This window comes from Centroberyx gerrardi, chromosome 23 (assembly GCF_048128805.1).
Source record: "Centroberyx gerrardi isolate f3 chromosome 23, fCenGer3.hap1.cur.20231027, whole genome shotgun sequence".
NCBI classification, from domain to species: Eukaryota; Metazoa; Chordata; class Actinopteri; order Beryciformes; family Berycidae; genus Centroberyx; species Centroberyx gerrardi.
In genome coordinates this window covers 1,185,030-1,209,481 of record NC_136019.1, presented here as the reverse complement: position 1 = coordinate 1,209,481, position 24,452 = coordinate 1,185,030, and the positions used below count along the sequence as shown (strand labels likewise).

Below are 24,452 nucleotides of genomic sequence, written 5' to 3'. Positions count from 1 at the left end.
ATAAACAGCTCTATTAGAATAAAAATAGTTTCTGTATTGTGTCTTGTTCTCTCTATCAGATGCCTGTGAACTCACACTGGACCCAAACACAGCACACAGAAAGCTCTTCCTGTCTGAAGACAACAGAAAGGTGACGGCAGTGAGAGAGAAGCAGCCATATCCTGATCACCCAGAGAGATTTGACGGCTGGTCTCAGCTGCTGTGTAGAAATGGTCTGACTGGTCGCTGTTACTGGGAGGTCAAGAGGAAAGGAGAGGTTAATATAGGAGTGACTTACAGAGGAATCAGTAGGAGAGGGTGGAGTGATGACAGCAGGCTTGGATGGAATGAAAAGTCCTGGAGTCTGAGCTGCTCTGGTGATCGTTACTCTGCCTGGCACAATAAGAAATCAGTATCCACAGGAATCTCCTCCTCTTACTCTGACAGAGTAGCAGTGTATCTGGACTGGCCTGCTGGCTCTCTGTCCTTCTACAGAGTTTCCTCTGACACACTGATCCACATCCACACCTTCCACTCCACATTCACTGAACCACTCTATCCTGGGTTCAGGTTTTGGTCGTCTGGTTCCTCAGTGTCTCTTGTCAGATAGAGGAGGGAGAGAGAAACACTCACACTGCTGACCAAAGACAGCTGCTGACATGATATTCACTCTGTACAGGATCACACACACACACACCTACACACACAGCTATGCCTTAAAATGAGAATATTAATGTTTGTAATCACATCACATGTACAAGAAACCAGATATTTTATTTGGAAGATGAAATGAATGAGATATTGAACCAGACAGAATCAAGTTATTGTTGTTTGCCTGACAGTCTGTTGTTGATGATTGACAGGTTCAAATATCTTTCCTTTAGACCTTTGTTTTGTTTGGTATTTTATTAATGTCACACCAAGCTAAACATCTATCATGTTTCCAACAATTTAAGTTAAAATTAACATTGTTTGATCATATTGGTTTCAAACAAGCACAGTTTCAAACATTTTATTTTATACTTTTTATTGACCTTTTTTTTTTTACTTAACGTGATTATAATTTTCCTAAAATAAACCAATATCTTGTTCCATAGTTGTATAAATGAGGAGATGAGTGTGTGACATTTGACATTAAACAAATCGTATCAATTCTGGTTATTTCATTATTATTTAATACTAAAACTTGTGTGTGCGTAAAAGCACGATGATTGAAATCCGGCATGTTTTAAATATCTTAGACTTTGTTAAAACATTTGCATAAATCTAGATAAATACATTAATGAATAATGCATAAATCTAAATAAATAATGTAATTATTTCATCCATGAAATGAAAATAGTGTCTTCACTACCGTCCAGGAAATTAAAAGCCACAAACTCAATTTTGTGCAAGAAATGAAGTATTTCTACGTTTTGTGGACGAAATCAAACAAGGTGTTTTGGGATTTTGTCGATGAAAATGCATTTCATGCCGTGAAATTCACGAGGTAAGTTGGCGCCCCATACCACTGAACTGGAGCTACACAAAGCTCTACAGTGAAGTAAGTGATAATTTGAACACAGTCAGTCGTCATGATATAAAAACCAGGAAAATAAGGCGCAGGTTGAAAATAAACAGATTTATCCTTTAATGATCCCTGCGGTGAAACTGGGTTGTTGCAGCAGCAAACAGTAATATGATTCAGCAAAGACAACACATAAAATGGAACATAAATAAGAACCGGGCGTACACAGCCGACAATTTCAACACTAGAACTTGAGTAGAAATGTACAAGTGACAGCCGATGCAACTCTCCCGAGTTGCATCGGCTCCGGCTGGGCAGTCGGCTCTCTCCTCGGCAGCTCTCGGGCGTTTTCGAGGGTCGACGGGCCTCGGGTGAAAACAAGAGGCACGAGGCGGTGAACGGCGAGAAGAAAACGGAATACGGCCGCTCCTCTCCCTCCGGCGTTCTCGGAGACGGTTGTCAATGCGAATGGCAAGAGAAATCAGCGCATCAAGACTGTCAGGCTCCTCCCGTGAAACCAACTCATTCTTTATGGATTCACCTAGGCCATACTGGAATACTTCCTGGAGTGACGCCTCGTTCCAGCCGCTCCAGCGAGAGTTCTAAACTCAATGGCAAACTCCGCTACACTTCGGGAACCTTGACGGAGAGACAGCAGCCATCTCGAAGCCTCCCTGCCCTTAACCGGATGATCAAAAACCTTCCTCATCTCCCGAGAGAAGGCTCCGTAAGAGAAGCATATGGGTGACTGTTCTTCCCACACCGGACGCGCCCACTCCAACGCCTTTCCCTTCAGACATCCCAAGAGGAAAGCGATACGGCCACGGTCAGAAGGATAGGACAGAGGTTGTTGTTCGAACACCAAGGAACATTGCAGGAGGAAGGAACCACAGGAGCCCAGGTCTCCGTCATATCGCTCCGGCTGGGGAACATGGGGCTCACGATGAGGAAACGTCTGAGCAGTAGGTAAGTCAGCACTGGAAACTGGCGCAGCTAAATCATCGGGGGACTGGCCCTGAACTACAGATGTGTGTAGCTCGCTTCGCAGGCTAGCGACATTAGCAGATAAATCACGTAAACCTTCAACGACATCTCGTAGCGCTTGATCATGTTGCCCAATTAACGCTCCCTGGTTTGAGATGGCTTGGCGGATCGAATCGGCGTCTGCTGGGTTCATTCTGGTCAGATCGTACTGACACGAGTTCAGGGGAACCCAAAGACAGACACGCAAACAGGGGCTTAGTTTTCAAGCAGTGTATTTAGACAGAACAGTTCGGGCAAGAGTCGGGTTGGGTCGGGCACTGGAGCTGTGGCTGGCGTGGGCCAAGTAGAGTGGCAGCTGAGGCGGGGTGAGCAGCGGCGTCCCCTGGCTTGGACTGTAGGAGCGGTGGCTCGGCGTGGACCAGGCGGAGTGGAAGCTGGGGCGGGGTGAGCAGCGGTGTCCCCTGGCTTGGGTCAGGCTGTAGGCGCTGTGGCTGGCGTGGACCAGGCAGAGTGGCAGCGGAGGCAGTCTGTGACAAGGAGACGAGGAGTCAGACTCGGACAGCAGGCACACAACACAATCTAAACTATGGCTAGAACTTCTAGAGTTAGCTTGACTTAAAGCGTATTCGTTCATAAGACGGGTCACTAACCAACAGTCTAGCGGCTAGCAGACAGCACACTAGAAACTACGATCTGACAAGGACTGCAGGCACAGTAGGGAATAAGTAGTCAGCTTGATTGACGGACACACCTCCCCACGTGCGGGACCTCCCCACACTGAGAGAGAGAGAGAGAGAGAGAGAGAGAGAGAGAGAGAGAGAGAGAGAGAGAGAGAGAGAGAGAGAGAGAGAGAGAGAGAGAGAGAGGAGCCAGGCGGCTGCCATGACATAAAACTCATTAACATGACTTGACTGCAGCATCAGAGAAAAGTCCTAAATCCCTCAGCCCGCTGTGATTGGTCGATCATGTGTCGCTCATCCCGGAAGTAACATTTTCTAGTTTGATTCTGTACTTTATGTACATCTGTGATTTGAATATATTTATTAAGGATAACAGACAGCATGTTTAATGCCCCCATTTGCTCTATTCTTATTCATATTCTATTTTTCTTGCTGTATCCTGTTACTATTTGCCGCTTCAGTGATCTGGTTTCCCCACAAGGATCATTAAAGTTTCATCTAATTTCCTGCATTTTGACATTGTAAAGAAAATTTTAAAAATACACTTTTTATGCCACCAATATTTTTAAAAGTTGTTTTCATAGATTTGTTGAAGAATGTGTAACAAGATATACTAGATTTAAATGCATTTCTACTTGCCTGCATGTACAATTTAGTTTATCAAACACTGGATCAACACTGTGCAGTTATCAGCAGTAACAAACACACCAACACCATGTGATAAACATTTTATTTTTAAAAAGAACAACGACGAGTTGATTATCTAAAATGAAAGGAGCAGTTTGTGTACAGAGTGTTTTCACGCTGGTCGTCCTCACAGAGGACCCAGAACCTCCTGTTTCACCACAGCTGCTTCCATCGCACACTCTTCAGTCTGGAAGGAAAGGACAGACAGTGAGACACGAGGCAGCAGACCTGACAAGTCTTTTCTGCCGGGCTTCATGTCTTTCCTCTGCACTTCTCTACCATCCATGGATGGACATTTGAAAGCTGAGATATTTCTAAAATACAAAGTTGAACTTGACTTGGCCTTTCTAGTGTTAAAATATTACACAAGACTACAAAGAATGAAAGTAGCCTAGCGAAAGTAACTTACCTTGTTGCCTTGTAATGAACGGCGATCACGCTTGTTTGTGATTTTATTTTCTTCTTCTTTCTTATAAGTTAACTTGTCATTTAAGCACATTTCTGCCACCATTAAAAACAATACACACCGCCAGGGAAGCATTTTTTAAGGGATACAAAATTTTGATGTTATTTGGTGTTATCTCCTCATTCCGGATTGTGGCTCCATAAAGTCTCCACACACCATTCCAGTGTCTGTACAATACATCACTATACTAAATGTATGAAATGTGTACAGTCAGAGTGGGAAAGAACCACCAGCCACCAGACAAAGACTGGTAAATATTAGTTGCAGACCGGTCGCAAAAATTTCCTGAAATGAGCAGGATGTTTTTAAGTGCAAAGAATTCGCTCTGTGCACGAAAAGTGAGAGAAATGTGTTTTCCTAGCAAGAAAGGATTGGGTGGAGAAGACAACTAGAAAGAGAAACAGGAAGTAGTTTGATATTGAAATAGTTCGGTGTAAAATAAGGGTGTGGAGGTTGGGTTAGGGTTAGGGTTAACCCTAACCCTAACCCTAACCCTAACTCGATAAAAGTTTTCATTTTTAAAGAATATTTTTCTTTTTTTTTACCATGAGAGAAACCTGAACCTAACCTTAACCAAACTGTTTTGCTTTTTTAAACTCTTGCCTAACCATTACGTAACCTTTTATAATGTAGAGTCCAATTCCCGCTGTTGTTACTTAATCCTATCATGGTGGAGGAACCGAATCTTCACATTATTTGTGTATGTAATCTACGTTTTGGAGTTTGCGCTCGTTTAACAAAATTTTGTGAGTCTTGTCTTAACATCCGGCTGCTAAATTACTGAAAGTGGCCAGTAAATTGGGGGAATTACCAGTCACTGACTGTGGCTGGTGGACCAACCAATTTCCTGCCTTGTGTATAATGCATCAGTAAGTATTTATTAACTGTAAAGTACATGACAAAATGTATTGTCAAAAATTTTTAAACGTGTGTAAAAATCTTCAATACATTTCTAAAGCCATAATTCTTCTGCTAGTTGCCTTTTTACACTCAAGGACACAAACAGTGGCCACTCTGAACTCCATTGATGCACGTGATTTGATTCATTTGTGGTTTACTGCAGGCGGGAGATTTGAAGTGTCAGCACCGAGACTCTAGCATTTGCCCATTGTCATCATGATATGCAACATATTTTACTGTGACATAAACTATAACCTGGTATATAATCAACACGCCATATAAAACTTAACTAGCTGACTTGACTGTAAATGGGTATCTAACGAAATCCAAAAGCAGCCTGTAATGTATCACTGAAAATTACAAATTTATCAATTATATGCATAACATGGACACACCTAACTAGATACTTATAAAATTGAGAATATTGTCTTACTCATCTTACTTTTTTCCTTTTGGACTGCGGCTCCAGAAACTATGAAAAGGTCTTAAACTGTAATATTTATATTTGATCATTCAAACGTAAGTACTAACAACACACATGAATGGATCCACCACAAAGATTTATGACTTACATTGATCAACTGATTTGACGGATCATGTACTGTTCTGATTGATTTGTATTGATAATTTAGATCGGACATGTCTGTGTTTCTATTGTGTGTTAGTGACAGCTACACCTTAAAATATCACACATTTGATTGGATTTGTCAGATTTCTTTCACCCATATCTTTACCAGACTTTCTTTTTTTATGTTTAGCTTGTAATAAATGATAATTATCCAAGCATTCTGATTTGTCGAAAATGCGTTACAACCGCATTGATAATTCCCGTGATGCAAGTCTAAATCTGTATTTAGATTTAAAAAACACCCATTTTTTTTATTCAGTCAGAAGCAAATTCAACCCTTCCATCACGTGGAAAACCTGGATCGTGTTTGGTTATAAATGTTATTCCTTTTTTCAGTGTGAACCGTGTTTAAAGTTAAATCTGCTTCTGATTTCATGGAGCCTGACTGAAACTCTTTAGTTGTTTTTTTTTTATTTGTTATTAAGTTATGTCATATGTTACTCAACCAAAGGTATATTAATGTAGTTGTTAGTATGAAGTCTTTCTGTTGATCTGTCGGTGTCTATTCCAAACTCAGAACCAAATAAATTCTGTCTGACAGCGTTGATCTCTCTTACTGTCTGTATTAAAGTTTGTCCTCTATGGGGTTTTTTAGGGCCAATAGACTAAAGCTGTGGACAATTATTTAGTGCCGATATTCTCTATTTTTAAAGAGTAACTAAATCCCAAACCCAAATTTGTGTAAAGCCTGACTAACAAGATCAGCCAATAGCAGATGGCCATTTCAGTAGCATGGTTTTTACCATTAGATGTCAGGCTTTACACAGATTTGGGTTTGAGTAGTTACTCTTTAAATATTACTTTTTCCACACAAAAATGTACAGTATTTTCTTCTTTTTTTTGTCAGGGTATAAAATCCTCTGAATCAATATTTTGGGACTCCGATAATGGCTGGGGCCGTGGTCGACAAGAACAAATAAAGGCCGGCCTCAAATACAGGCCGGGGAAAAAAACAAAGGAAACAAGACTAGGTCAAAACCAGTATATGGCTGCACCGTGTCCGTCTCCTCTCTCTGCCGCTGTCCTCTCCACCGCGCCCACGGCCCGCATTGATCCTCCCGATCCGAGCCCCGGACCCCCACCGAAATCTCGGCCGGATCACCGGGAACACATCAGCGCCCAGCTATCCCTCCATGCTTGTCTGTGTCTCTCTCTCCACCGACAGAACAGAGGGCTGTCAGGTGGACTGAGCTCGTGCATCGAAATAAACGCCGATATGATATAACTGTATAGATTCTATTCTTAGCTTCAGTTAGCTTCAGTTAGCTTCAGCTTACATGCAAACAACGGTGGATACCGGTAAACTCCTGCTGCCTGTTTGTAACTGTAGTTTGTAGTAACGTACAAGTGCCACAAGACGGCTCGGCCGGCGGAAGTCTCTGGAGCGTGCCGTCGTTGATTACCGTAATTATCGTAATGCATTGCAGTAACAAAAAAACGGCTACCTAACGAACCCCAACAGAAGCAGGTCAGAAAATCAAACTTCGTACTAAAATATGAGCAAATATACTTATCAAACAGAGGGAATTAGAAATAAAGGCCTGTCTCTAATATAAGCCTGCTTCCAATAAAGACCTGGTACCCTCTGCAGTTGAGGTAAATAAAGGCCCGGGCCAATATTAGAGGAATTACGGTATTTTTTTTTTTTTTGTAAGTAAATTATTTTTCATAATTCTTAGCCCCGTGACAGCAGGGGATCTATGGATCGCTTTGTCGGTCAGACGCTCTGTTCGATTCCCAGCAGGAACACAACTGCAGTGTCGCGAGGCTGTAAGACTCTTATCTTGTTTTTATATTTCAGATCATCTACAAATAATCTGATCTAAAAACAACATGTAGGTTTTCACAGTTGAAAGAACATCAGACAATGCAAAAAATCGGATGTGAGCTGCCTGTCTTCCTCCCTGTGTTTCTGTTTACCTGAGTTAGTCTAGCTGTGACCCGTCTATCTGTGACAAAGTACACAAGGATTTTGAAACGTTTTGTTGAAACAACGTTGAACATTAAACTCCTAGATTTATGTTGTGTGTGTGTGATGAAGTTATTTTTGTTGTAAGTTACTGGAATCCGATGCTCGGGTTTTCCCACATGCACGTGAAAACCCCCCCTGACCCCCAGGCACACACACACACACACACACACACACACACACACACTTAAACACTGATGAGTGATGTTCCATGATCAATAAACTGAACCAATCTAGGACACAGACTGATTTTGTGCGTGTGTCCACATTGACAAGACAAGCTAATGATTGATTGATGACATCACTGCTCTAAATAGAAAAGACATCTGTCAGTCAAACCACTCTTTCATAGAGAGAGAGTAACTGTCTCACTTCCTTCTCTGGACACGTATTTTATTATTTGTTTGTTTTTCCATCAGTCAGAAGAGAATAAATGCATTTTTGGGAAAAGGAAAAGAGAAAAGTATTCGTCGAAAGCTAAAGTTTGGCAGACAGCAGCCTGTTGGTGTTTCTGTTGGTCAGGATGAGATCAGCTGGAGTTTCTCTTCTCTTCATGTTTCTTCTCATCTCTAACTGCAACACGGTGAGTTCACTGTCAGTCTGCTGCATGGAGCTGTATGGTATACAAGCTGGAGTTGGCCCCTGCACTCTTTTCTGCTTTTCCTCCATTTAGTTTTTTTTTCCAATTTTCCCAGCGTTGGAACTGTGCATTAACATGCTATTGCTATCTTTCTCTGTATTTGTAGGACTTTTTTGTGCTTTTATCACTTTTGTTTATCATATGTTATTGGTATAATACGTACAGTACAGTACAGTACAGTACAGTACAGTATTATAGTGCCTACTATACTGTAGTGTAGTAACATTGTGGTGTAGTTTAATATAGTACAATATTGCAAAAAGTAACTTTTCTAAACATCACTTCTGGACTCATCTAATGAGTTCCAACACGCTTCATCATTTCTTCATTCAGGCCGCAGCTGCTCACCGTTTATATGGCTGTCGATCACACTGGTTGGTCTTTAAGTGAAGGTTTTAATTCTGTGTGGAAATTGTTAAACAAAGTAGCAACTCAAAAGGATATGAAGCAAAATAAGCTTTTAGAATTAAAGATACAAAATTGCTTTCTCGCTACTTTTCTTCCTACTAAAATCAGACTGAACCAGAAGAGCGCAGACCTCCACCAAGGTTCGTGCTGTTATTGCTTGTTCGTGAGTCGGATCCGGATCCGCTCCAAAATGTAATGGGTTCTTCCTTGGCCCATGCTACACCCTTCCACTAAGTTTCATGAAAATCGGGCCAGTGGTTTTTCCGTAATCCTGCTAACAGAGAAACAAACAGACAAACAAACAAACAAATGGCACCGAAAACACAACCTCCTTGGCGGAGGTAACCAGCTCACAGCTGACTCCTGTGGTGTGAACCCTGAGCGGCCTGCAGGGGGCGTATATGAACTGCTTACAGTTTTTACCACAGAGACAAAAGGCCCAAGCCTGTCGTAGAGTATTTTACAGTAAAATATGAACAGAACACTATGTATAGTATAGAGTATTACAATATGTCATAGCATAGTATGTTTAACTGTAGTATAATACACTACATATTACTGAAATATATTGTAGTACAGTGTAGTATAGTACAGTATAATACAGTATACTATAATGTATTATAACATGTTACAGTGTAGTACATTCTTGTGTAACAGGCTAGTCAATAATGTCAAATGCCAAAAAACAAGAAAACCTATAAAACACCCAGAAAAAAAAAAACAGCAAACACCAATAATAAAGTATATCGCAATATTTTGGCAGGACAGCATCGCGATGTTAAATTTTGGATAAGCCTAGAAACAGTGTTGTATAGTAAAGTACACAATGTAACATAGTGTAGTATATTACAGTAGATAACATTGAAGTGTAGTACACTGAAGTACAGTATAGTAAAGTTTAGTATTAGTGTAATAGTAATAATATCAGTGATATTAGTTTGTAATATTACAGTATGTTGTATTAGTGTAGTAAACTTTAGTGCAAAACAAAACAGAACAGTATACTATAGTATAGTATACTACAGTATTGTATAGTATGTTACAGTCCAGTAGTGTAGTATTTTATATTTACAGTACAGTACACAGCAGTATAATGTAACATAGTACATTACAGCAGATTACAGTACATCATAGTAAAGTACAGTGTTAAAATTGCAGTATAATATATTACATGTTATATTATAGTGTATTAGTATTCTAACTCTACTGTGTTCTACTTCCTCCTCCAGGAGAGTCCATTGGAGCGGGACCAGCCGTCACCCATGGAGCAGCAGAAACGTCAGCCAATCATACCGTGGTTCACTAGCCCCGCCCCTATGTCCACTCGCCCCGCCCCCGTGATCACTGGCCCCGCCCCCGTGACCACTAGCCCCGCCCCCACCCCGGCTTCCCATAACACAGATGAGTTTCTGGGATCTACGGAGTGTCTGGAGAAAAAGTAGGTGCTGCGGATTGGCTGGGTCTGTTCATTTATGTTTTTATTTCTTTCATTTGTACTCTATTATCTCTACTCTACTATGCTCTTGTGTTTTTATTTATTTCTTTAGTGGTTTGCTCTATTTTTTCATGTTATTGTTTTTTAGATCTATTTTACTTCAGCTTTGTTCTCTTTATTTTTCGATCTTACTTTCATGCATTTACTTTCTTTCATGCATCATTCGTTTGGTCATTTTAATGTCAAGTCCTTTCATGTTCGTTCATTTATTCTTTATCTTCCTTTACATTGCAGTTATCTCTATGTTGTTTAGTGTTTGTCCCTTTCTCTTTCTACGAGGTTCACTCGTGCGTCATGTGACCTGGTGTTTTGTCCTCCGTGGGAGCGTTGCATCAACGGACACTGTTCCTGTAAACTGCCCTATCAGTGTCCCAGAGAGGGCGTGGCCCCGGTCTGTGGGCGGGACGGCAGGCAGTACCTCTCCTACTGCCAGGTAAACACATGGAGCCATCGAGCTAGGGGGGTTAAATGCCCACTGGGATGACCATTAGTACAGATATAGACTCGTATGGTACTTTAACAGATAGGTTTGGCAATTTTGGACCTACATATAATTAGTCTCTTACATACCTGTAGTATATACTGTAGTTGTAAAAGTCATTTTTCATGTCATCGTGACTTGACATTGGAGGCTGTTAAGGCCTGACTGACTTCAATGACAACATCCATTATAAATAATATATGATTTAAGAAATGTACAGTGTGTTTTTGGTTAAATAAAAACGTAAATCCTCATGGTGCAAATTTTTTTTTTTCAAACTGTGTCAACCTGTTTGTCTTTCAGGCGATGGCTCTCTCCTGTCGGACCAAGAGGCCGCTCATGTCCCACTTTGGGGAAAACTGTCAGAGAGGTGAGCTGTCAGAGATACACACCATGTCATCACGTTGTCATGTAGTGGTCAATGCTTAGTTTAAAGAGAATTCATTTTACTTTATAGTGTTTTTTCCTCCTGTTATCACTGTAATTTCCCCATAGGGACCTAAAGGGAAGGTTCAGTGATTAGAGAGGCCTATCCTATTGATCTAAACATGCTCACTATTGTAACGTTCAAAACATTTTTACATCAGAGCTTTTGTCTCTGAGAAATCAGCACCAGCCTCCCGTTAGCATTTGTTAGCAATGCTAGTGCAAGTCAATAGGGTACGAAACCATTGCTTTTTTTTAAATCCCATTCAAGTGCAATAGAACTAACAATTACTACAGCTGTGTGAGTATATGGAATGGCTTGCATGTGATTTTTAGAGTTTTGGTTTCATACCCCATTGACTTGTGCTAGCATTGCTAACAAATGATAATAGGAGGTGGTTGCCGGTGTCACAGAAATGCTTTAAGTCTCTCAATCTCTCTCCTCAGTGGATGATCCAAAGTTCAGCAGTTTGTTTGTTTGTTTATTATTATCCCCATTAGCTAGTCTTCCTGGGGTCGGAAGCAGCTCAATAGACAGAGACACAGGAGTGGTGAGGCTTGTCATTCCTGGTAGTGGGAGCACAGGAGCAGAAGGAGGAGAGGAAAAGGAGGTGCTGGTGTGTTTGAAGCTGTGGGACATGGCTGCTGCTAATGTGGCCTGCAAGGAGGACAAGCACCCACTGTGAGAGATGGATTTTTACCTATACACATACATAACATACATAACATAAACATAACATAAATATATGCAAATACAGATGATTAACAGCTGCATTACAAACCGGCTCCCAGCCAGCTGTGTCTCCATGATGGAGGAACACTGTAGAATTGTGTCTTAGTTAATAAAGTGTAAATCTGGGGCGCACGGTCATTTGCTGCATGTCCTCCCCTCTCTCTCTGCCATACCTTCCTGTCTCCCTTTCACACTATCTCTGTCAATTAAGCATAAAATAAATAAATCTAAATCTTTAAAAAGCCCCAGCCCTAGTCTCTACTCCAAAACACTCTGAGTTGTAGCTTGAGAAGAGTCAGCTCAGTTAACCCGAACAAACTGTTAGCTAGCTAACTAGCCAGCAAACACACTGATGTTAATGTGAACATGCTAACGCTAGCTGCTACTAGATACGTTAGCTAGTGTGCTAATCAGATGTGTTAACAACAAGACAGTGATGGTAGCTAGCTAACAAGCTGACATTATCTAAACACTAAATCAATCAGATGGATCAGTGATGAAATGATCAGTTCAGTCAGAAACAGACAGAAATTAACCATCTGATCAATTCTGTTGAGACGACAGAAACACAGTCAGCTGTTCACAGAGCTGAGGACCTCCAAGATGGCCGCCAGAGGGGGGTTACATAACATTACAGCTATCAATAATGATGACAACAAAGCAGTACTTTATTAACTTTAATTTCAAGCGTGTGTGTGTGTGTGTGTGTGTGTGTGTGTAGCGGGGCAGCGTCAGCAGGGTTCGTAATGTTCAAGTCCCTGATGACCAACCCTAGGAACAGCTCTGTGTTGCCACAGAGCTGTGTGAGTGTCCGTTGCCAAGGTTACGAGACATCCTTGGCCGAGTGTGTCATCTATGACGCGGCTAGGATCGGCAACAGGAAGGTCGCCACGGCAACCTGTTACCAGGCAACACAAGGTCAGTACCTCTGTTGGTCCAAATGTATTATTTTCTATTGTCTTTCCAAGCTGGTTTTGCTGCAGTGTTGTGACCTTGTTGTATGTTTCTGTGTTTCTGCGTGTGTGTGTGTGTGTGTGTGTGTGTGTGTGTGTGTGTGTGTGTGTGTTCCAGAGGCAGCGGAGTGTGAGTTCAGGTGTGTGAACAGCAAATGTGTGTTTCTGAACCAGACGTGTGACGGAGTTGACGACTGTGGAGACCGCAGTGATGAGATGTGCTGCAAGAGTAAAACACACACACACACACATACACACACACACACACAGATGTATCACCTGGTATGTCCTATGTTTTGTCTCACAAAGTGACTGATTGTATGTTTTTGTGTGTGTGTGTGTGTCAGGATGCAGGAAGGATGCGTTCCACTGCAGGACGGGGGTGTGTGTGTCCAGAGAGGCGGTCGGCGATGGAATGATCGACTGTCTGGACGGCAAGGACGAATCACAGAGAAACACAAGGACTGACCACAGTGAGACACACACACACACACACACACACACACACACACACACTAATAATTTAGCCAAGATGGTTATTCTGCCCTTCACAGGCAAAAACTCTGTTTAAAAAGTCCTGACTAGGGTTTAAATTTTATATTAAAAAGTTGAATCCATAATAGTTTCATTTTGGTGCAATGTGATTTTTTCTTTTAAACACTACCATCCTGTGTGTGGGATTTCAACGACATGCTACATGCACATCAACACAGAAGTATAAAAACTTAAATGTAAGCGCCGCCATGTTCTTTACATTTGCACTTTACATTACATTTACCTTACGTTCGACTATAAAATGCGCTTTAGTCACGCAGTTACTGTTCTTTGGCACTGGGGGGCAGTGTAGAGCGCTATGAGGAAAATAATGAACTTTAGGAAGAAGTCTGCAGAAAACAGTGTTAAATGTTATTGTTCATTTATTTCCTATTTGTCCACAGAGTCAACAGAGATGCACAAACGACTCAAAAACACAGGTATGTTACCCGTTACCATGGTAACAAACTCATTGCCATGTAATCCCTTCACCAACACACAGGCACACAGCGACAGTGGTGGGGTGCACTTCCTGTTACTATGGTAACTGACTCAACCATGGCAACACTGTAACATATTACCAGTCTCCCAGAAACGTAGGTACAGTGTAGTTACCATGGCAACACACACCATGTAATCCTTAATAGTACTAGACTCAGTATTAGTAGCAGTAGTAAAAGTGGTAGTAACAGCAGCATAAGTATTTGCACAAAGCAGCACAAATACCTGTTACCATGGTAGCATTCCCACAACCATGGCAACGCACCCTTTTTCTACCCGTCTCAAAAACACAGGTACATGGCACTACAATGGCACTAATTACCACGGCAGCGCATGTTACCGCTGCAACAGTCATTCACTTTGACAACCTATAAAACTGCCATGGCTTAATGCTATCTACCATCACAATACAGTTATTACCATGGCAACGCCACCATGAACAACCCACTTATTTCAGTGTTAACAATCATATCACATACATGTGATATGACATGACATGTTTTCATTAAAGTGGTAAACTGTACATAACTGGTCAGTATTGTTGAGGATGAATGATGGATGATGATTTTTTTTTTTTTTCAGAGTACATCTCTCCTAAAAGTGGTATGTAACCTAAACTACATTTAAAACATAGTAGTAGCATCAGCACTATCAGTAGTATCAGTAGTACTAGTGTTAGTAGCAGTAGTAGTAGCATCAGCACTATCAGTAGTATCAGTAGTACTAGTGTTAGTAGCAGTAGTAGTAGTGTAGCCGGTCCAAACCAGCTACACTGCATTGTGTTCTGGTGCACGAGTGATCACAGCATACCACGACTTCAGGCGATAATCTTTTATTTCTGTAAATCAGTTTGACAGAAAAGCAAAAGGTCCTCGTCACGCCTGGCACACACAATACTCAACCTCTCGTCAGATCAGATGTAAACTTGAAACTAAACAAATAAAATGTATTTAAAGTACACAAAAGGTTGTATCAAAATGACAACAATACCCCAAGAACAAGGATACAAACAAAAATAATCAATACAAAAGAGATACCATAACAATTATACTTCATAACTGTTCCTGTGTAATCATTCACATACGTGTAAATCAGTTTGACAGAAAAGCAAAAGGTCCTTGTCACACCTGGCACACACAATACTCAACCTATGACAGGCAAAAATGACGAAGCACGTTTCACTAGCAAGAAAATGCACACCTCTCACTCGGTCAAACTCCGCGAAAAATCTATAAAAACCAGTGAAACATACACTGAAAACCTGTAGTATCAACCCGATACATCTTTACAATAAAATAATCAAACGTTATACACTTAAACAAATTTTATTTTATGAACCATATCGTCTCAGTGGCGCTGCCCATACGAACGTGACTCACCTCTCGTCAGATCAGATGTAAACTGACGAGAGTGCAGAAATACACCGCAACGTCACCAGATGGCGCCGGAAATCAAAATAATAACACTCATTTATAATAAAACCAAAGTGAGGGATTTTGGTAAAATAAAATGCATAAATCAAGAAAAAACGTACTTTGGAAATAAAATATGTAAATGAAAATAAATATAATAGGAAAATAAGGTATGTGATTTTCCTCTGTTACAGTAGCATAAGTAATAGTAGTAGTATACTAGTATTAGAAGTAGTGTCAGTAGTATCAATACTAGTAGTAGTGGGAGTAGTACTATATGTAATAGTAGTAGTAGTATCAGTACTACCAGCAGTACTGATTGATTGATTGATTTTATTTATGGATTAGTAAACAAAAAACAAAACAAAAAATCCAAAGGATAACATGTTAAAGTGAAAAACACTTATTTCCAACATGGTCCCAAGATGTTAAAAGACAAAGAAAACACAAGGAAGCACAAGACATTGAACATAAAAACTAAACAAACACAATCCTGAAAAACCAAAAACACATCACCACCATTACAAGATAAAAAATAACTCCTACATCAGAAAAACAAGGACAGCTAAAGTAACAATGTCATTGCAGATTTCATTATAAATCTGTTACCCTGTTCCATAAAAAAGTCCTAATCTGACTTCTATAAGCCCCTCTCATATTTAAAAACTTGACGTGTAACGGAAGGCTGTTCCACAACATGGCACCAGTATAAAAAAAGGAACTTCTAGCTACATTATTCACTCGAGGCACTTGACATGAACGCACACTGACCCTGGTATTATAGTTATGCTGAGTATGGACCATTGTTATTTGAGAACTGAGGAGCATACCCGTTGATAATATTGTACATATGATGCAGCTTCTGTTGTTCTACTCTGAGCTGTACTGGCAGCAGTCCTACCCTTCTGAATTCATCACTACCAACATGTACTAGTAGTATCAGCAGTAGTACTACAAATAATACTAGTAGTCTAATAGTAATATTAGTAAGACTAGTAGCAGAAGTAAAAACTATGTGTGTGTTTGTTGTGTGTGTGTGTGTGTGTAGAGACGAGGGCCAACAGACAACATCTGGAGTCCAAGTTGTACTGTGGGATTCCCAACTCCACCACAGTGGATGACGAGGAGGAGGAGGAGCGAGGGAGGAGCAGCCGAGTGAAGAGGGTGGTGGGAGGAATACCGGCCAAACCGGTCAGTTAGACACACTGCATGTCTGTCTGTCTCTCTAATTTGATTTCAGTATCTTTATTGGCATGTCTGTTAAAGCTGCACTAAGCGATTTTTGACAGAAATGACTTGATTTTGATCCCGCTGAAGGTCACACGTCCCACAATGACAAGTGAAGAGGTATCAGAATCAGAATCAGCTTTATTGGCCAAGTATGTACACATACAAGGAATTTGACTCTGGTTTTTCGTTGCTCTCAATATACTTACACAGAATAGATATACAGCTAAAAACAAGGACAACAAGATGAACAGAGGTAAACCTAAACATTTAACTACTATGTACAAATATCCTTTGTAAGTGAAGGACAATAGTGCAATGGTGCAGAGTGCAAAGATGCTGGAATAAATATGGAGTTGTTAGTGTAACAGGTTACGTTATATACATGAGTTATTACACATTACATACATTATACACACATTACACATTATACACATTAGAATCAAGAATCAAGAATCAAATTCTTTAAATCAGATATTGCACAGATGATGATGGGGGGGGGGTAATTATATACATGAGGTAGGTGTTACAGGTTTATTGCGCAGGGATGGTTTCTGTCACTGTATGCCTGATTTAAGTGTTCATCAGAGTGATGGCCTGTGGGAAGAAACTGTTCTTGGGTCTGCTTGTTTTGGCGTACAGTGTTCTGTAGCGCCTCCCAGAGGGGAGGAGTTGGAACAGGTTGTGTCCAGGGTGTGATGGGTCTGCAGTGATCTTTCCTGCCCGTTTCCTGACTCTGGAGATGTATAAGGCAACTGCCCCCCCGGTGCCCCCATGGTTGAAAAAGCGTCGCTAAAGTGCCCACTAGAGTGGCAAAAACGAGAGGAAGTGCCCTATTGACTGCTCTTCACATGGGGAAAAAAATGATTGAGTGCCCTCTAGGGTGCTCCTTCATGCAATAAATTATGATGATGTGCCCTCTAGAGCAAAATAATTCGATAATGTGTCTTAATGATTGCCCTTCTAGTGGAGAAAATGTGATGCAGTGCCCTATAAGGTGCCCTTACAATGGTCTAAACTTGACATTCCCTATGGGTGCCCTTCCAATGGAAAAGGGTGCCGTTATGAAGTGCCCTCTATGCCACCCCTACATGACAGTGTCCCAAAGGGTGCCCTTTCCAGTAGAGAAAATGGGATGCATTGCAGTATAGGGTACTCCTACAGGTGAGAAAGCATGATGAAGTGCTCCTCTAATGGAGAAGTGCCCCTCCAGTGGATAAAATGTGATGCAGTGCTGTAAAGGGTGTCCCTACATGTGTGAGAATGTGGGGAAGTTTGCCCCTCTAGTGGAGAAAATGTGATGTGGTGCCATACAGGTGCCCTTACAATGGGATAAACTGGAGGTTCCCTACAGGTGCCTTTCTGATGAAAAACTCATGAAGTGCCCTCTTAGATGCCCTTCCAAGTGAGAAAACACGATGAAGTGCCCTTGCAATGGAGAGAAAAAAATCCCAGTGAAGAAAATGAGATGCAGTGCCCTACAGTCTCCCCTGCAACGTGCCCTCTCTAGGGCAGGCTTTCTCAAAGTGGGTGCCGCCAAATACTTTGATAACATTTTGAATTTACCTCTCAAACCCTGCTTACATTCAAAACACTTTGTATGGCCGCTAACAAATCTTTTCTGCGTTTTTGCAAGGGGCCGATAAGTTAGGCTAATATCTAGCTAGCATTTTGATGTAATCTCATCTGCACTGTCCCTGTTTTTTATTTTTCAATGTACCCTTTAGGTTAGGTTAGATTGTGTTAGGTTAACTGTATTTGAGGGTTAGGGTTAGGGTTAGGGTTTAGGGTTAGGGTTAGGGTTAAAAACTTGCATCTATTCCATCCATTTAAGTTTTCAGTTTTAGCCACGCCCCCTCTATAATGTTCAGATGTCAGAGGGGGCTTAATACAGTCTGAGCTGTAACCCTGACATCCTGCTACAGTGTGTGAGGTAGGTAATACAGCAAGCTTTCTTTGAAGTTGTAAAGATTGAGTTTTACCAATGATGCATTACTAAATACTAATCTATGTACACTGCAAGTGCTTTTATAGATAGCTGTATCACATTTTTTAGCCTAGATGCCTAGCTAAGGAGCTAGCTAACTAAACAGGTACCTTGCTTAGCTGATTCTATGCTAACCTGTGGACTCAATTTGGAAATCAAGCAGAAGTGTAAAAATCCTTCCCTGGCCTATAAATCTAAGTGTTTACATTTTGGGATTATGGAGTTGATAGCTTTTTTGTTATTTTGAAGGTGATACCTAAGTGCAATTTTCATATATTCTTTTTATTCACCATTTCATTTTGCATCCCTAACGAAAAATCACTATATTCTTTTTGGCACTTACAGTGTGTTTGTGATAGCCTACTCAGCGGTGAGTTTATAGTGACCTCATGGCATAGCCTACAATCTCTTACAGTGGGCTATTACTTAATGCTTTTCTGTGGCATGATATTTTTTTGCGCGATAATAGACTATATTCAAGTTGTAAAGTAACCTTCTAAGATGTAGTTACTGTGTTTTACCTCGGAGGTGTTTGTGAAATAAACATTTTAAAAGGTTTATAGTTCCCTGTGTGTTTTTATCATAGAGGTGTGGTTATACTTTTAATCTGGATCGCGTAATAACATAATGTTAATCTTAATCAAGGATGAAGACTATTTCATCATACATGATGCATCATAGCTTTTTGCGCGCTGGTGGGGCCCCATGTCGTGCAGCAGGTGCCCTTTTTATTTTTTCGCCCCTGCCCTTCAAACAGCCTGAGTCCGCCACTGGTCCACTGTCATCTCCACAGTTTTGAGCTTGTTCACTTGCTTGTTTACTCGCTCGATTCTGCCATTACGAGGTTTTTTTTCAGTGATGGGAGGGGGAGAGCGTCGCTTTTAAACAATGAGGGAGGAGACTTGCTACCTACCTCTTCACTTGTCATTGTGGGACATGTAACCTTCAGTGGGAGAAAAATTTGGCAAAGCGAGACTGGTAACCAGTGAGACTTCTCTGTAGGTGCGGTTAGCTTAGCTGTTAGCCTTTATGCACAGTTTGTCCTTCGGGGCCTCCGTAGTGCAGTGGCTTTGCTGTGCTTTATTTACAAATGTGTTGCGGGTTATGTCGCCCTCTGGTGGTCAGAAAAATCGCTTATTGCAGCTTTAAAGTCACAATGATGTAACAAATGAGTTTTTCACCTGACGTGTTTCTGCCTTCATCAGAGCATATGTCTTTGTCTGTCTGCCTGTCTGCCTGTCTGTCTGTCTGTCTGTCTGTTTACCTGTCTGTCTGTCTGTCTGTCTGTAGACCCAGATCCAGTGGCAGGTTGCGATAGTGGAGTATAAGAAGATCGACTGTGGAGGAGCATATATAGGAAACTGCTGGGTGCTGACTGCTGCACACTGTGTCAGGTATAGTGTGTGTGTGTGTGTGTGTGTGTGTGTGTGTGTCTGTGTTACTAGAACGGAAGTAACGGTCGAAATTCTAGCATTAACAGCAACTAGTATTAACAGAAGTAATACTAGTACTAGCAGTAGCAACAGTAGGAGTAGCAGCAGTACTATTAGCAGTAGTATCAATAGCAGTAGTACTAGTAATAATACTAGTAGTAACAGCAGTTGTATTAGCAGAAGTAGTAGTAACAGAAGCAGTAGCAGTACTAGTACCAGCAGCAGTAACAGTATTAATACGAGTAGCAGTGGTAGTAGCAAAAGTAGTAGTAGCAGCACTATTAGTAGCAGTAGTAGCATTAGAAATAGTAATTGAAGCAATTGCAGTACCAGCAGCAGGTGTATTAGTAGGAGTAGTAATAGCAGTACTAGTCCTAGAAGTAGTAGTAGTAGCAGTAGAAGTAGGAGTGGCAGTAGTAGTATAGGTAGTAGCAGTAGTAAAAGAAGTAGTAGCAGCAGTGGTAGTAGTAGCAGTTTAGTAGCAATAGAAGTGGTAGTAGCAGTATAGTTGAAATGGTAGTAGCAGTAGTGGTAGTAGTAGTAACAGTAGTAGTAGCAGCAATAACAGTAGTAGCAGTACTAGTAGCAGTAATAGTCTCTCGCCCCTCTCTCTCTCTCCCAGGCCGAACCCCAGTGCGTTTATGGTGAAGTTTTCTCTGTGGAGGAAGGACAGGTCTCAGAACACCACCGACATTGTTCCTGTCCAGGACATCCGCATACACCCCAAGTACCCATCCATCTGTTTATACATCTATCCATCCATCCATCTATCCATCCATCCATCCATCCCTCCATCCCTCCATCCATCTATCTATCTATCTATCTATCTATCTATCTATCCATCCATCCCTCCATCCCTCCATCCATCTATCTATCCATCCATCTATCCATCCATCCATCCATCCATCCATCCATCCCTCCATCCCTCCATCCATCTATCTATCTATCTATCTATCTATCTATCTATCTATCTATCTATCTATCCATCCATCCGAAAAAAAATGTCTAACCTTCACTTTCTTTACTCTTTATTTTCTGTTTTTTTACCACCTTCTTTTATGCCCCCACCTACCAGTTATGAAAATTACATAGAAATTACTTTTTTCTTCATTTTTATTTACTTTTTTACCCCTTCATTTCCTCAGTTAGATCCTATCTGCCCTCTAGTGGCCATTAGGAGGCATGACAGTGACTGGCTGTGTCCTTGTTTACTTTTTTAACCTTCTTTAGCTTTTTCACATTCTATTCGCTATGTTCTGTCTTTACTTTTTTATGTTCTCTGCTGGTTTTACTTCAGTTTTTTCCCTATTATACCTTAGTTACTTTCTTTACTTACTGTTCCTGTCTTTCATGACTATTTTCTTTACTGCTTTCCTTACTTTTTACTTTATTTTCCTGACTTTATCCTTATTTTCATTATTTTCTTAAATTTCTGTAATTACCTTCACTTTCTTAGCTTTGTTTTCTAAAGACTAGCGAACTATTCCCGCCCCCCCCCCCAGGTACAACGCCAGAAGCTACGAGAACGACATCGCTCTGCTGCAGCTGGAGAAGCTTCCGTTCACTGACGAGTGTTTTGTGGAAAACCCGGCGATCAGCGCCGTCTGCGTTCCCTGGAGCCTCCAGCTGTTCCAGCCAAACCACACCTGCAGCATCTCTGGATGGGGACGCACCGCAGGTCAACACACTGAAGCACCACCAGCTTCCACACACACACACACACACACATAGACAGATAGATAATGCGGATAGGTAGGTAGGTAGGTTGTGGTTTAGGCAGGTAGATAATTAGGTACGTAGTATTCTTTTTATAATATGAAACAGAGAAACGCAGCAAAGGTGCAACCAGCAAATGTTTGGTATATCTTTTGGTAAAACTTCGATAAATGGCTAAAACGATTAATCAATTAACAGATTCATTTTCTGTCAGTTGACTAATGGTTCAGCTCTAGTCAGTGAGTCCAGCATTAAGGTAGACAGTCAGTTAATCAGTTTAGTTGTCAAGACATTATATAATGAAAGGAACGTTAACAAATATATATTCTTTCTATCAGCAAACAGGAACTTTCAGAGTGTCTTGAAACTCTGGAAAGTGAGTTTTCAAAGATCATTGATCAACAGGCCTATGAAACCCCGCACGGATATATTATGGTTTGTTTGCGATATGGGGCGGGAAAAACATTACTTAGTGACACTTTTGATGTTGTTGGTTAACATTTTATTTAATTGGTCAATTAATCAATTAGCCAGTTAGATAAATCATGAGAAATGTAGGTAAATACTTAAATGATTAGTCAATTAATTAATCAGTTGGCTAGTTAGTTTGATCATTGTAAGTGTAGCTTAATACTCAGTCTGTCAGTTGGTTGGTTAGCTGGTTTGATAATGAATCATAGTTAGCATCTTTTTTTTCTTTTGTTATACTTATTTTAAGTTAGTTTCTTAAAGTATCAAACTATTTTAAGTCACTGGTTTTTATTCTACAGTTGTCTTACCATGTATGCGTTTATTAATTCATTTTATTCTAGTCTTTTTTTCCCTTTTAAATTGTAAAGCACTTTGTAACTGTGTTTTGAAAAGTGCTCCATAAATACAGTTTATTATTCTTATTATTACTAACTAACTGAGTGAGTACTAATCATTAAATCCCTCTGCAGACGGTCGGGCAGCTAGGGTGCTGCTCTGGGCCAACGTCTCCCTCATCGCCGACTGCCAGAGATTCTACAAAGATCGCTTCAAACCGGGCATGATGTGCGCAGGTAGGGGTGTGTGTGTGTGTGTGTGTGTGTGTAAATGGCGGATGTACTATATACACATTTAAACGAGCTGCTTTGTAAATTCCATGATGTGTGAAGGTACCAAACTTGTGTGCGTTTGTATTTGCGTTTGTTTGTTTGTGTGTGTGTGTGTGTGTGTGTGTGTGTGTGTGTGTGCAGGCGACCTGGACGGCAGTGTGGACTCGTGTCAGGGCGACAGCGGCGGGCCTCTGGTGTGCGAGGACGACCTGGGAGTTTCCTACCTGTGGGGCATCGTCAGCTGGGGGGAACGCTGCGGCCAGCCGGGCTTCCCGGGGGTTTACACACAGGTAGGCTGTGTGTAAACACACAGGGGAACTTCTTGAAACTGTCTCTGGGGCAAATCCAATGAGTTATATTCAATTACGTTCCATATATATGTCACTAACTCATTTATTCGTACAAGCTAAATGGTAAGATACTATGGTGGCTACACGTTTTGACAAATAAAGGCCGGTCTCAATTAGAAGCCGGTTGCCATTGACGCTGAAAAGCAGTTTATTTATTTTTACTTGCATTCAAACGTCAGTCACATTTGCTGATCGCCATGGCGGCACAGTAGGTAGGTAGGCTACCGGTATTTTGATAGGGGCTATAAAATACTGGTACGATACTGGTTTAAATAAACAATTTGATGGTATTTCCCATCTTTGCTGAGCAAGAGTTTTGTGCGAAAGGAATTAAAGGCCTGTCCCAAATGTAGGCCGGTTGAGTTCAGTGTTTGAAGCAAATAAAAGCCCGGGCTATTAATTGAAGTTTAATTGAAGAGGTCGGGTCAGATTGTAAACAGTAGAGCTCGGTAGAAAACGATCCGCTGAGTGGAAACGGTGCGGTGCCGCTGCTTTCCGGCTCGTGGAGAGAAACATGTCGGTCGTGCTCCAGAGCGTTTTCACAGACTGGATTTTTTTGGAGATATTCTGACAAACAGTTTTGGGAGGCAGCGGAGCTCGCTGCTTCAACTGACAGCTGACTGGAGACAATACTGCCTGTGGGTCCAACAACTACAGACAATACTGTCTGTGGGTCCAACAACTACAGACAATACTGTCTGTGGGTCCAAGTACTTCTTGTCAATTTACTGTCTTCAAGAAGTAACCAAACTCTCTCTCTCTCTCATAGGTCGCTCATTTCTATGAGTGGATCAGAACGCACACAGGCTGGCCTGCTGTCACCAGATTCAACTCCTGATAACACACACACACACACACACACACACCACTTTCACTATTTTACCAGCCAACTAGTTGTTTAGACTACAATTGGACTCCAGATGGTTAATGCAGTTTAGACTAAGATTTTAGATTTCCTCCATATACACATTTACATGGATTAGATTTACAAATCACCATGGCTACAGCTGTATGCCTGTGGCCGCTGTAATTGTTTATTATCAATAAAAGCTTTAATTATGGTTATCAAGCTCATGTCTGTGGTTTGTGTTTCAGAGGGGGGGGGGGGGGTGACATGCGACAAAAGTCCTGGGCCAGATTCAAACCTAGGATGTTGAGATAACATGGTACGCACCTCAGACCTCTGAGCCATGTAGCCTATCGTGTACCGTTCTGATTTGTACTGATAATTTTGGGAACTTTACTGTTGGTAACTTGTTGAATTAATGTCCTGTCAG

At 41.2% G+C, this 24,452-nt stretch overlaps 2 protein-coding genes across 6 annotated transcripts in view; both read left to right on the top strand.

The window, feature by feature from the left end:
* LOC139919648 (protein NLRC3-like) overlaps positions 1 to 837 on the top strand; it is a 28,650-nt gene extending 27,813 nt beyond the window's left edge. For all 5 annotated transcript variants that reach the window (XM_078291635.1, XM_078291640.1, XM_078291636.1 and 2 more), the window contains one exon: positions 60 to 837. In XM_078291635.1, the coding sequence (XP_078147761.1) occupies positions 60 to 589 (530 nt within the window). In that variant the 3' untranslated portion in view covers positions 590 to 837. The remainder of the gene's footprint in view (positions 1 to 59) is intronic.
* On the top strand, positions 701 to 24,013 carry LOC139919649 (complement factor I-like). The gene is made up of 18 exons (XM_078281783.1): positions 701 to 714; positions 8,296 to 8,383; positions 10,078 to 10,286; positions 10,623 to 10,776; positions 11,128 to 11,194; positions 11,752 to 11,932; positions 12,759 to 12,901; positions 13,055 to 13,165; positions 13,284 to 13,403; positions 14,020 to 14,070; positions 14,554 to 14,574; positions 16,432 to 16,574; positions 19,888 to 19,991; positions 20,653 to 20,757; positions 21,533 to 21,708; positions 22,688 to 22,789; positions 22,967 to 23,115; positions 23,945 to 24,013. The coding sequence occupies exons 1-18, from the start codon at positions 701 to 703 to the stop codon at positions 24,011 to 24,013; spliced, it is 2,007 nt and encodes a 668-aa protein (XP_078137909.1).
* Positions 24,014 to 24,452: the final 439 nt, after the last annotated feature.

Bases quoted from the DNA above. Each gene is read 5' to 3' on its own strand.
- LOC139919649 (XM_078281783.1), top strand. The intron at 11,195-11,751 runs GTGAGCTGTCAG...TATCCCCATTAG, and splicing joins TGGGGAAAACTGTCAGAGAG to CTAGTCTTCCTGGGGTCGGA. The intron at 13,404-14,019 runs ACCACAGTGAGA...ACTATGGTAACT, and splicing joins ACAGAGAAACACAAGGACTG to GACTCAACCATGGCAACACT.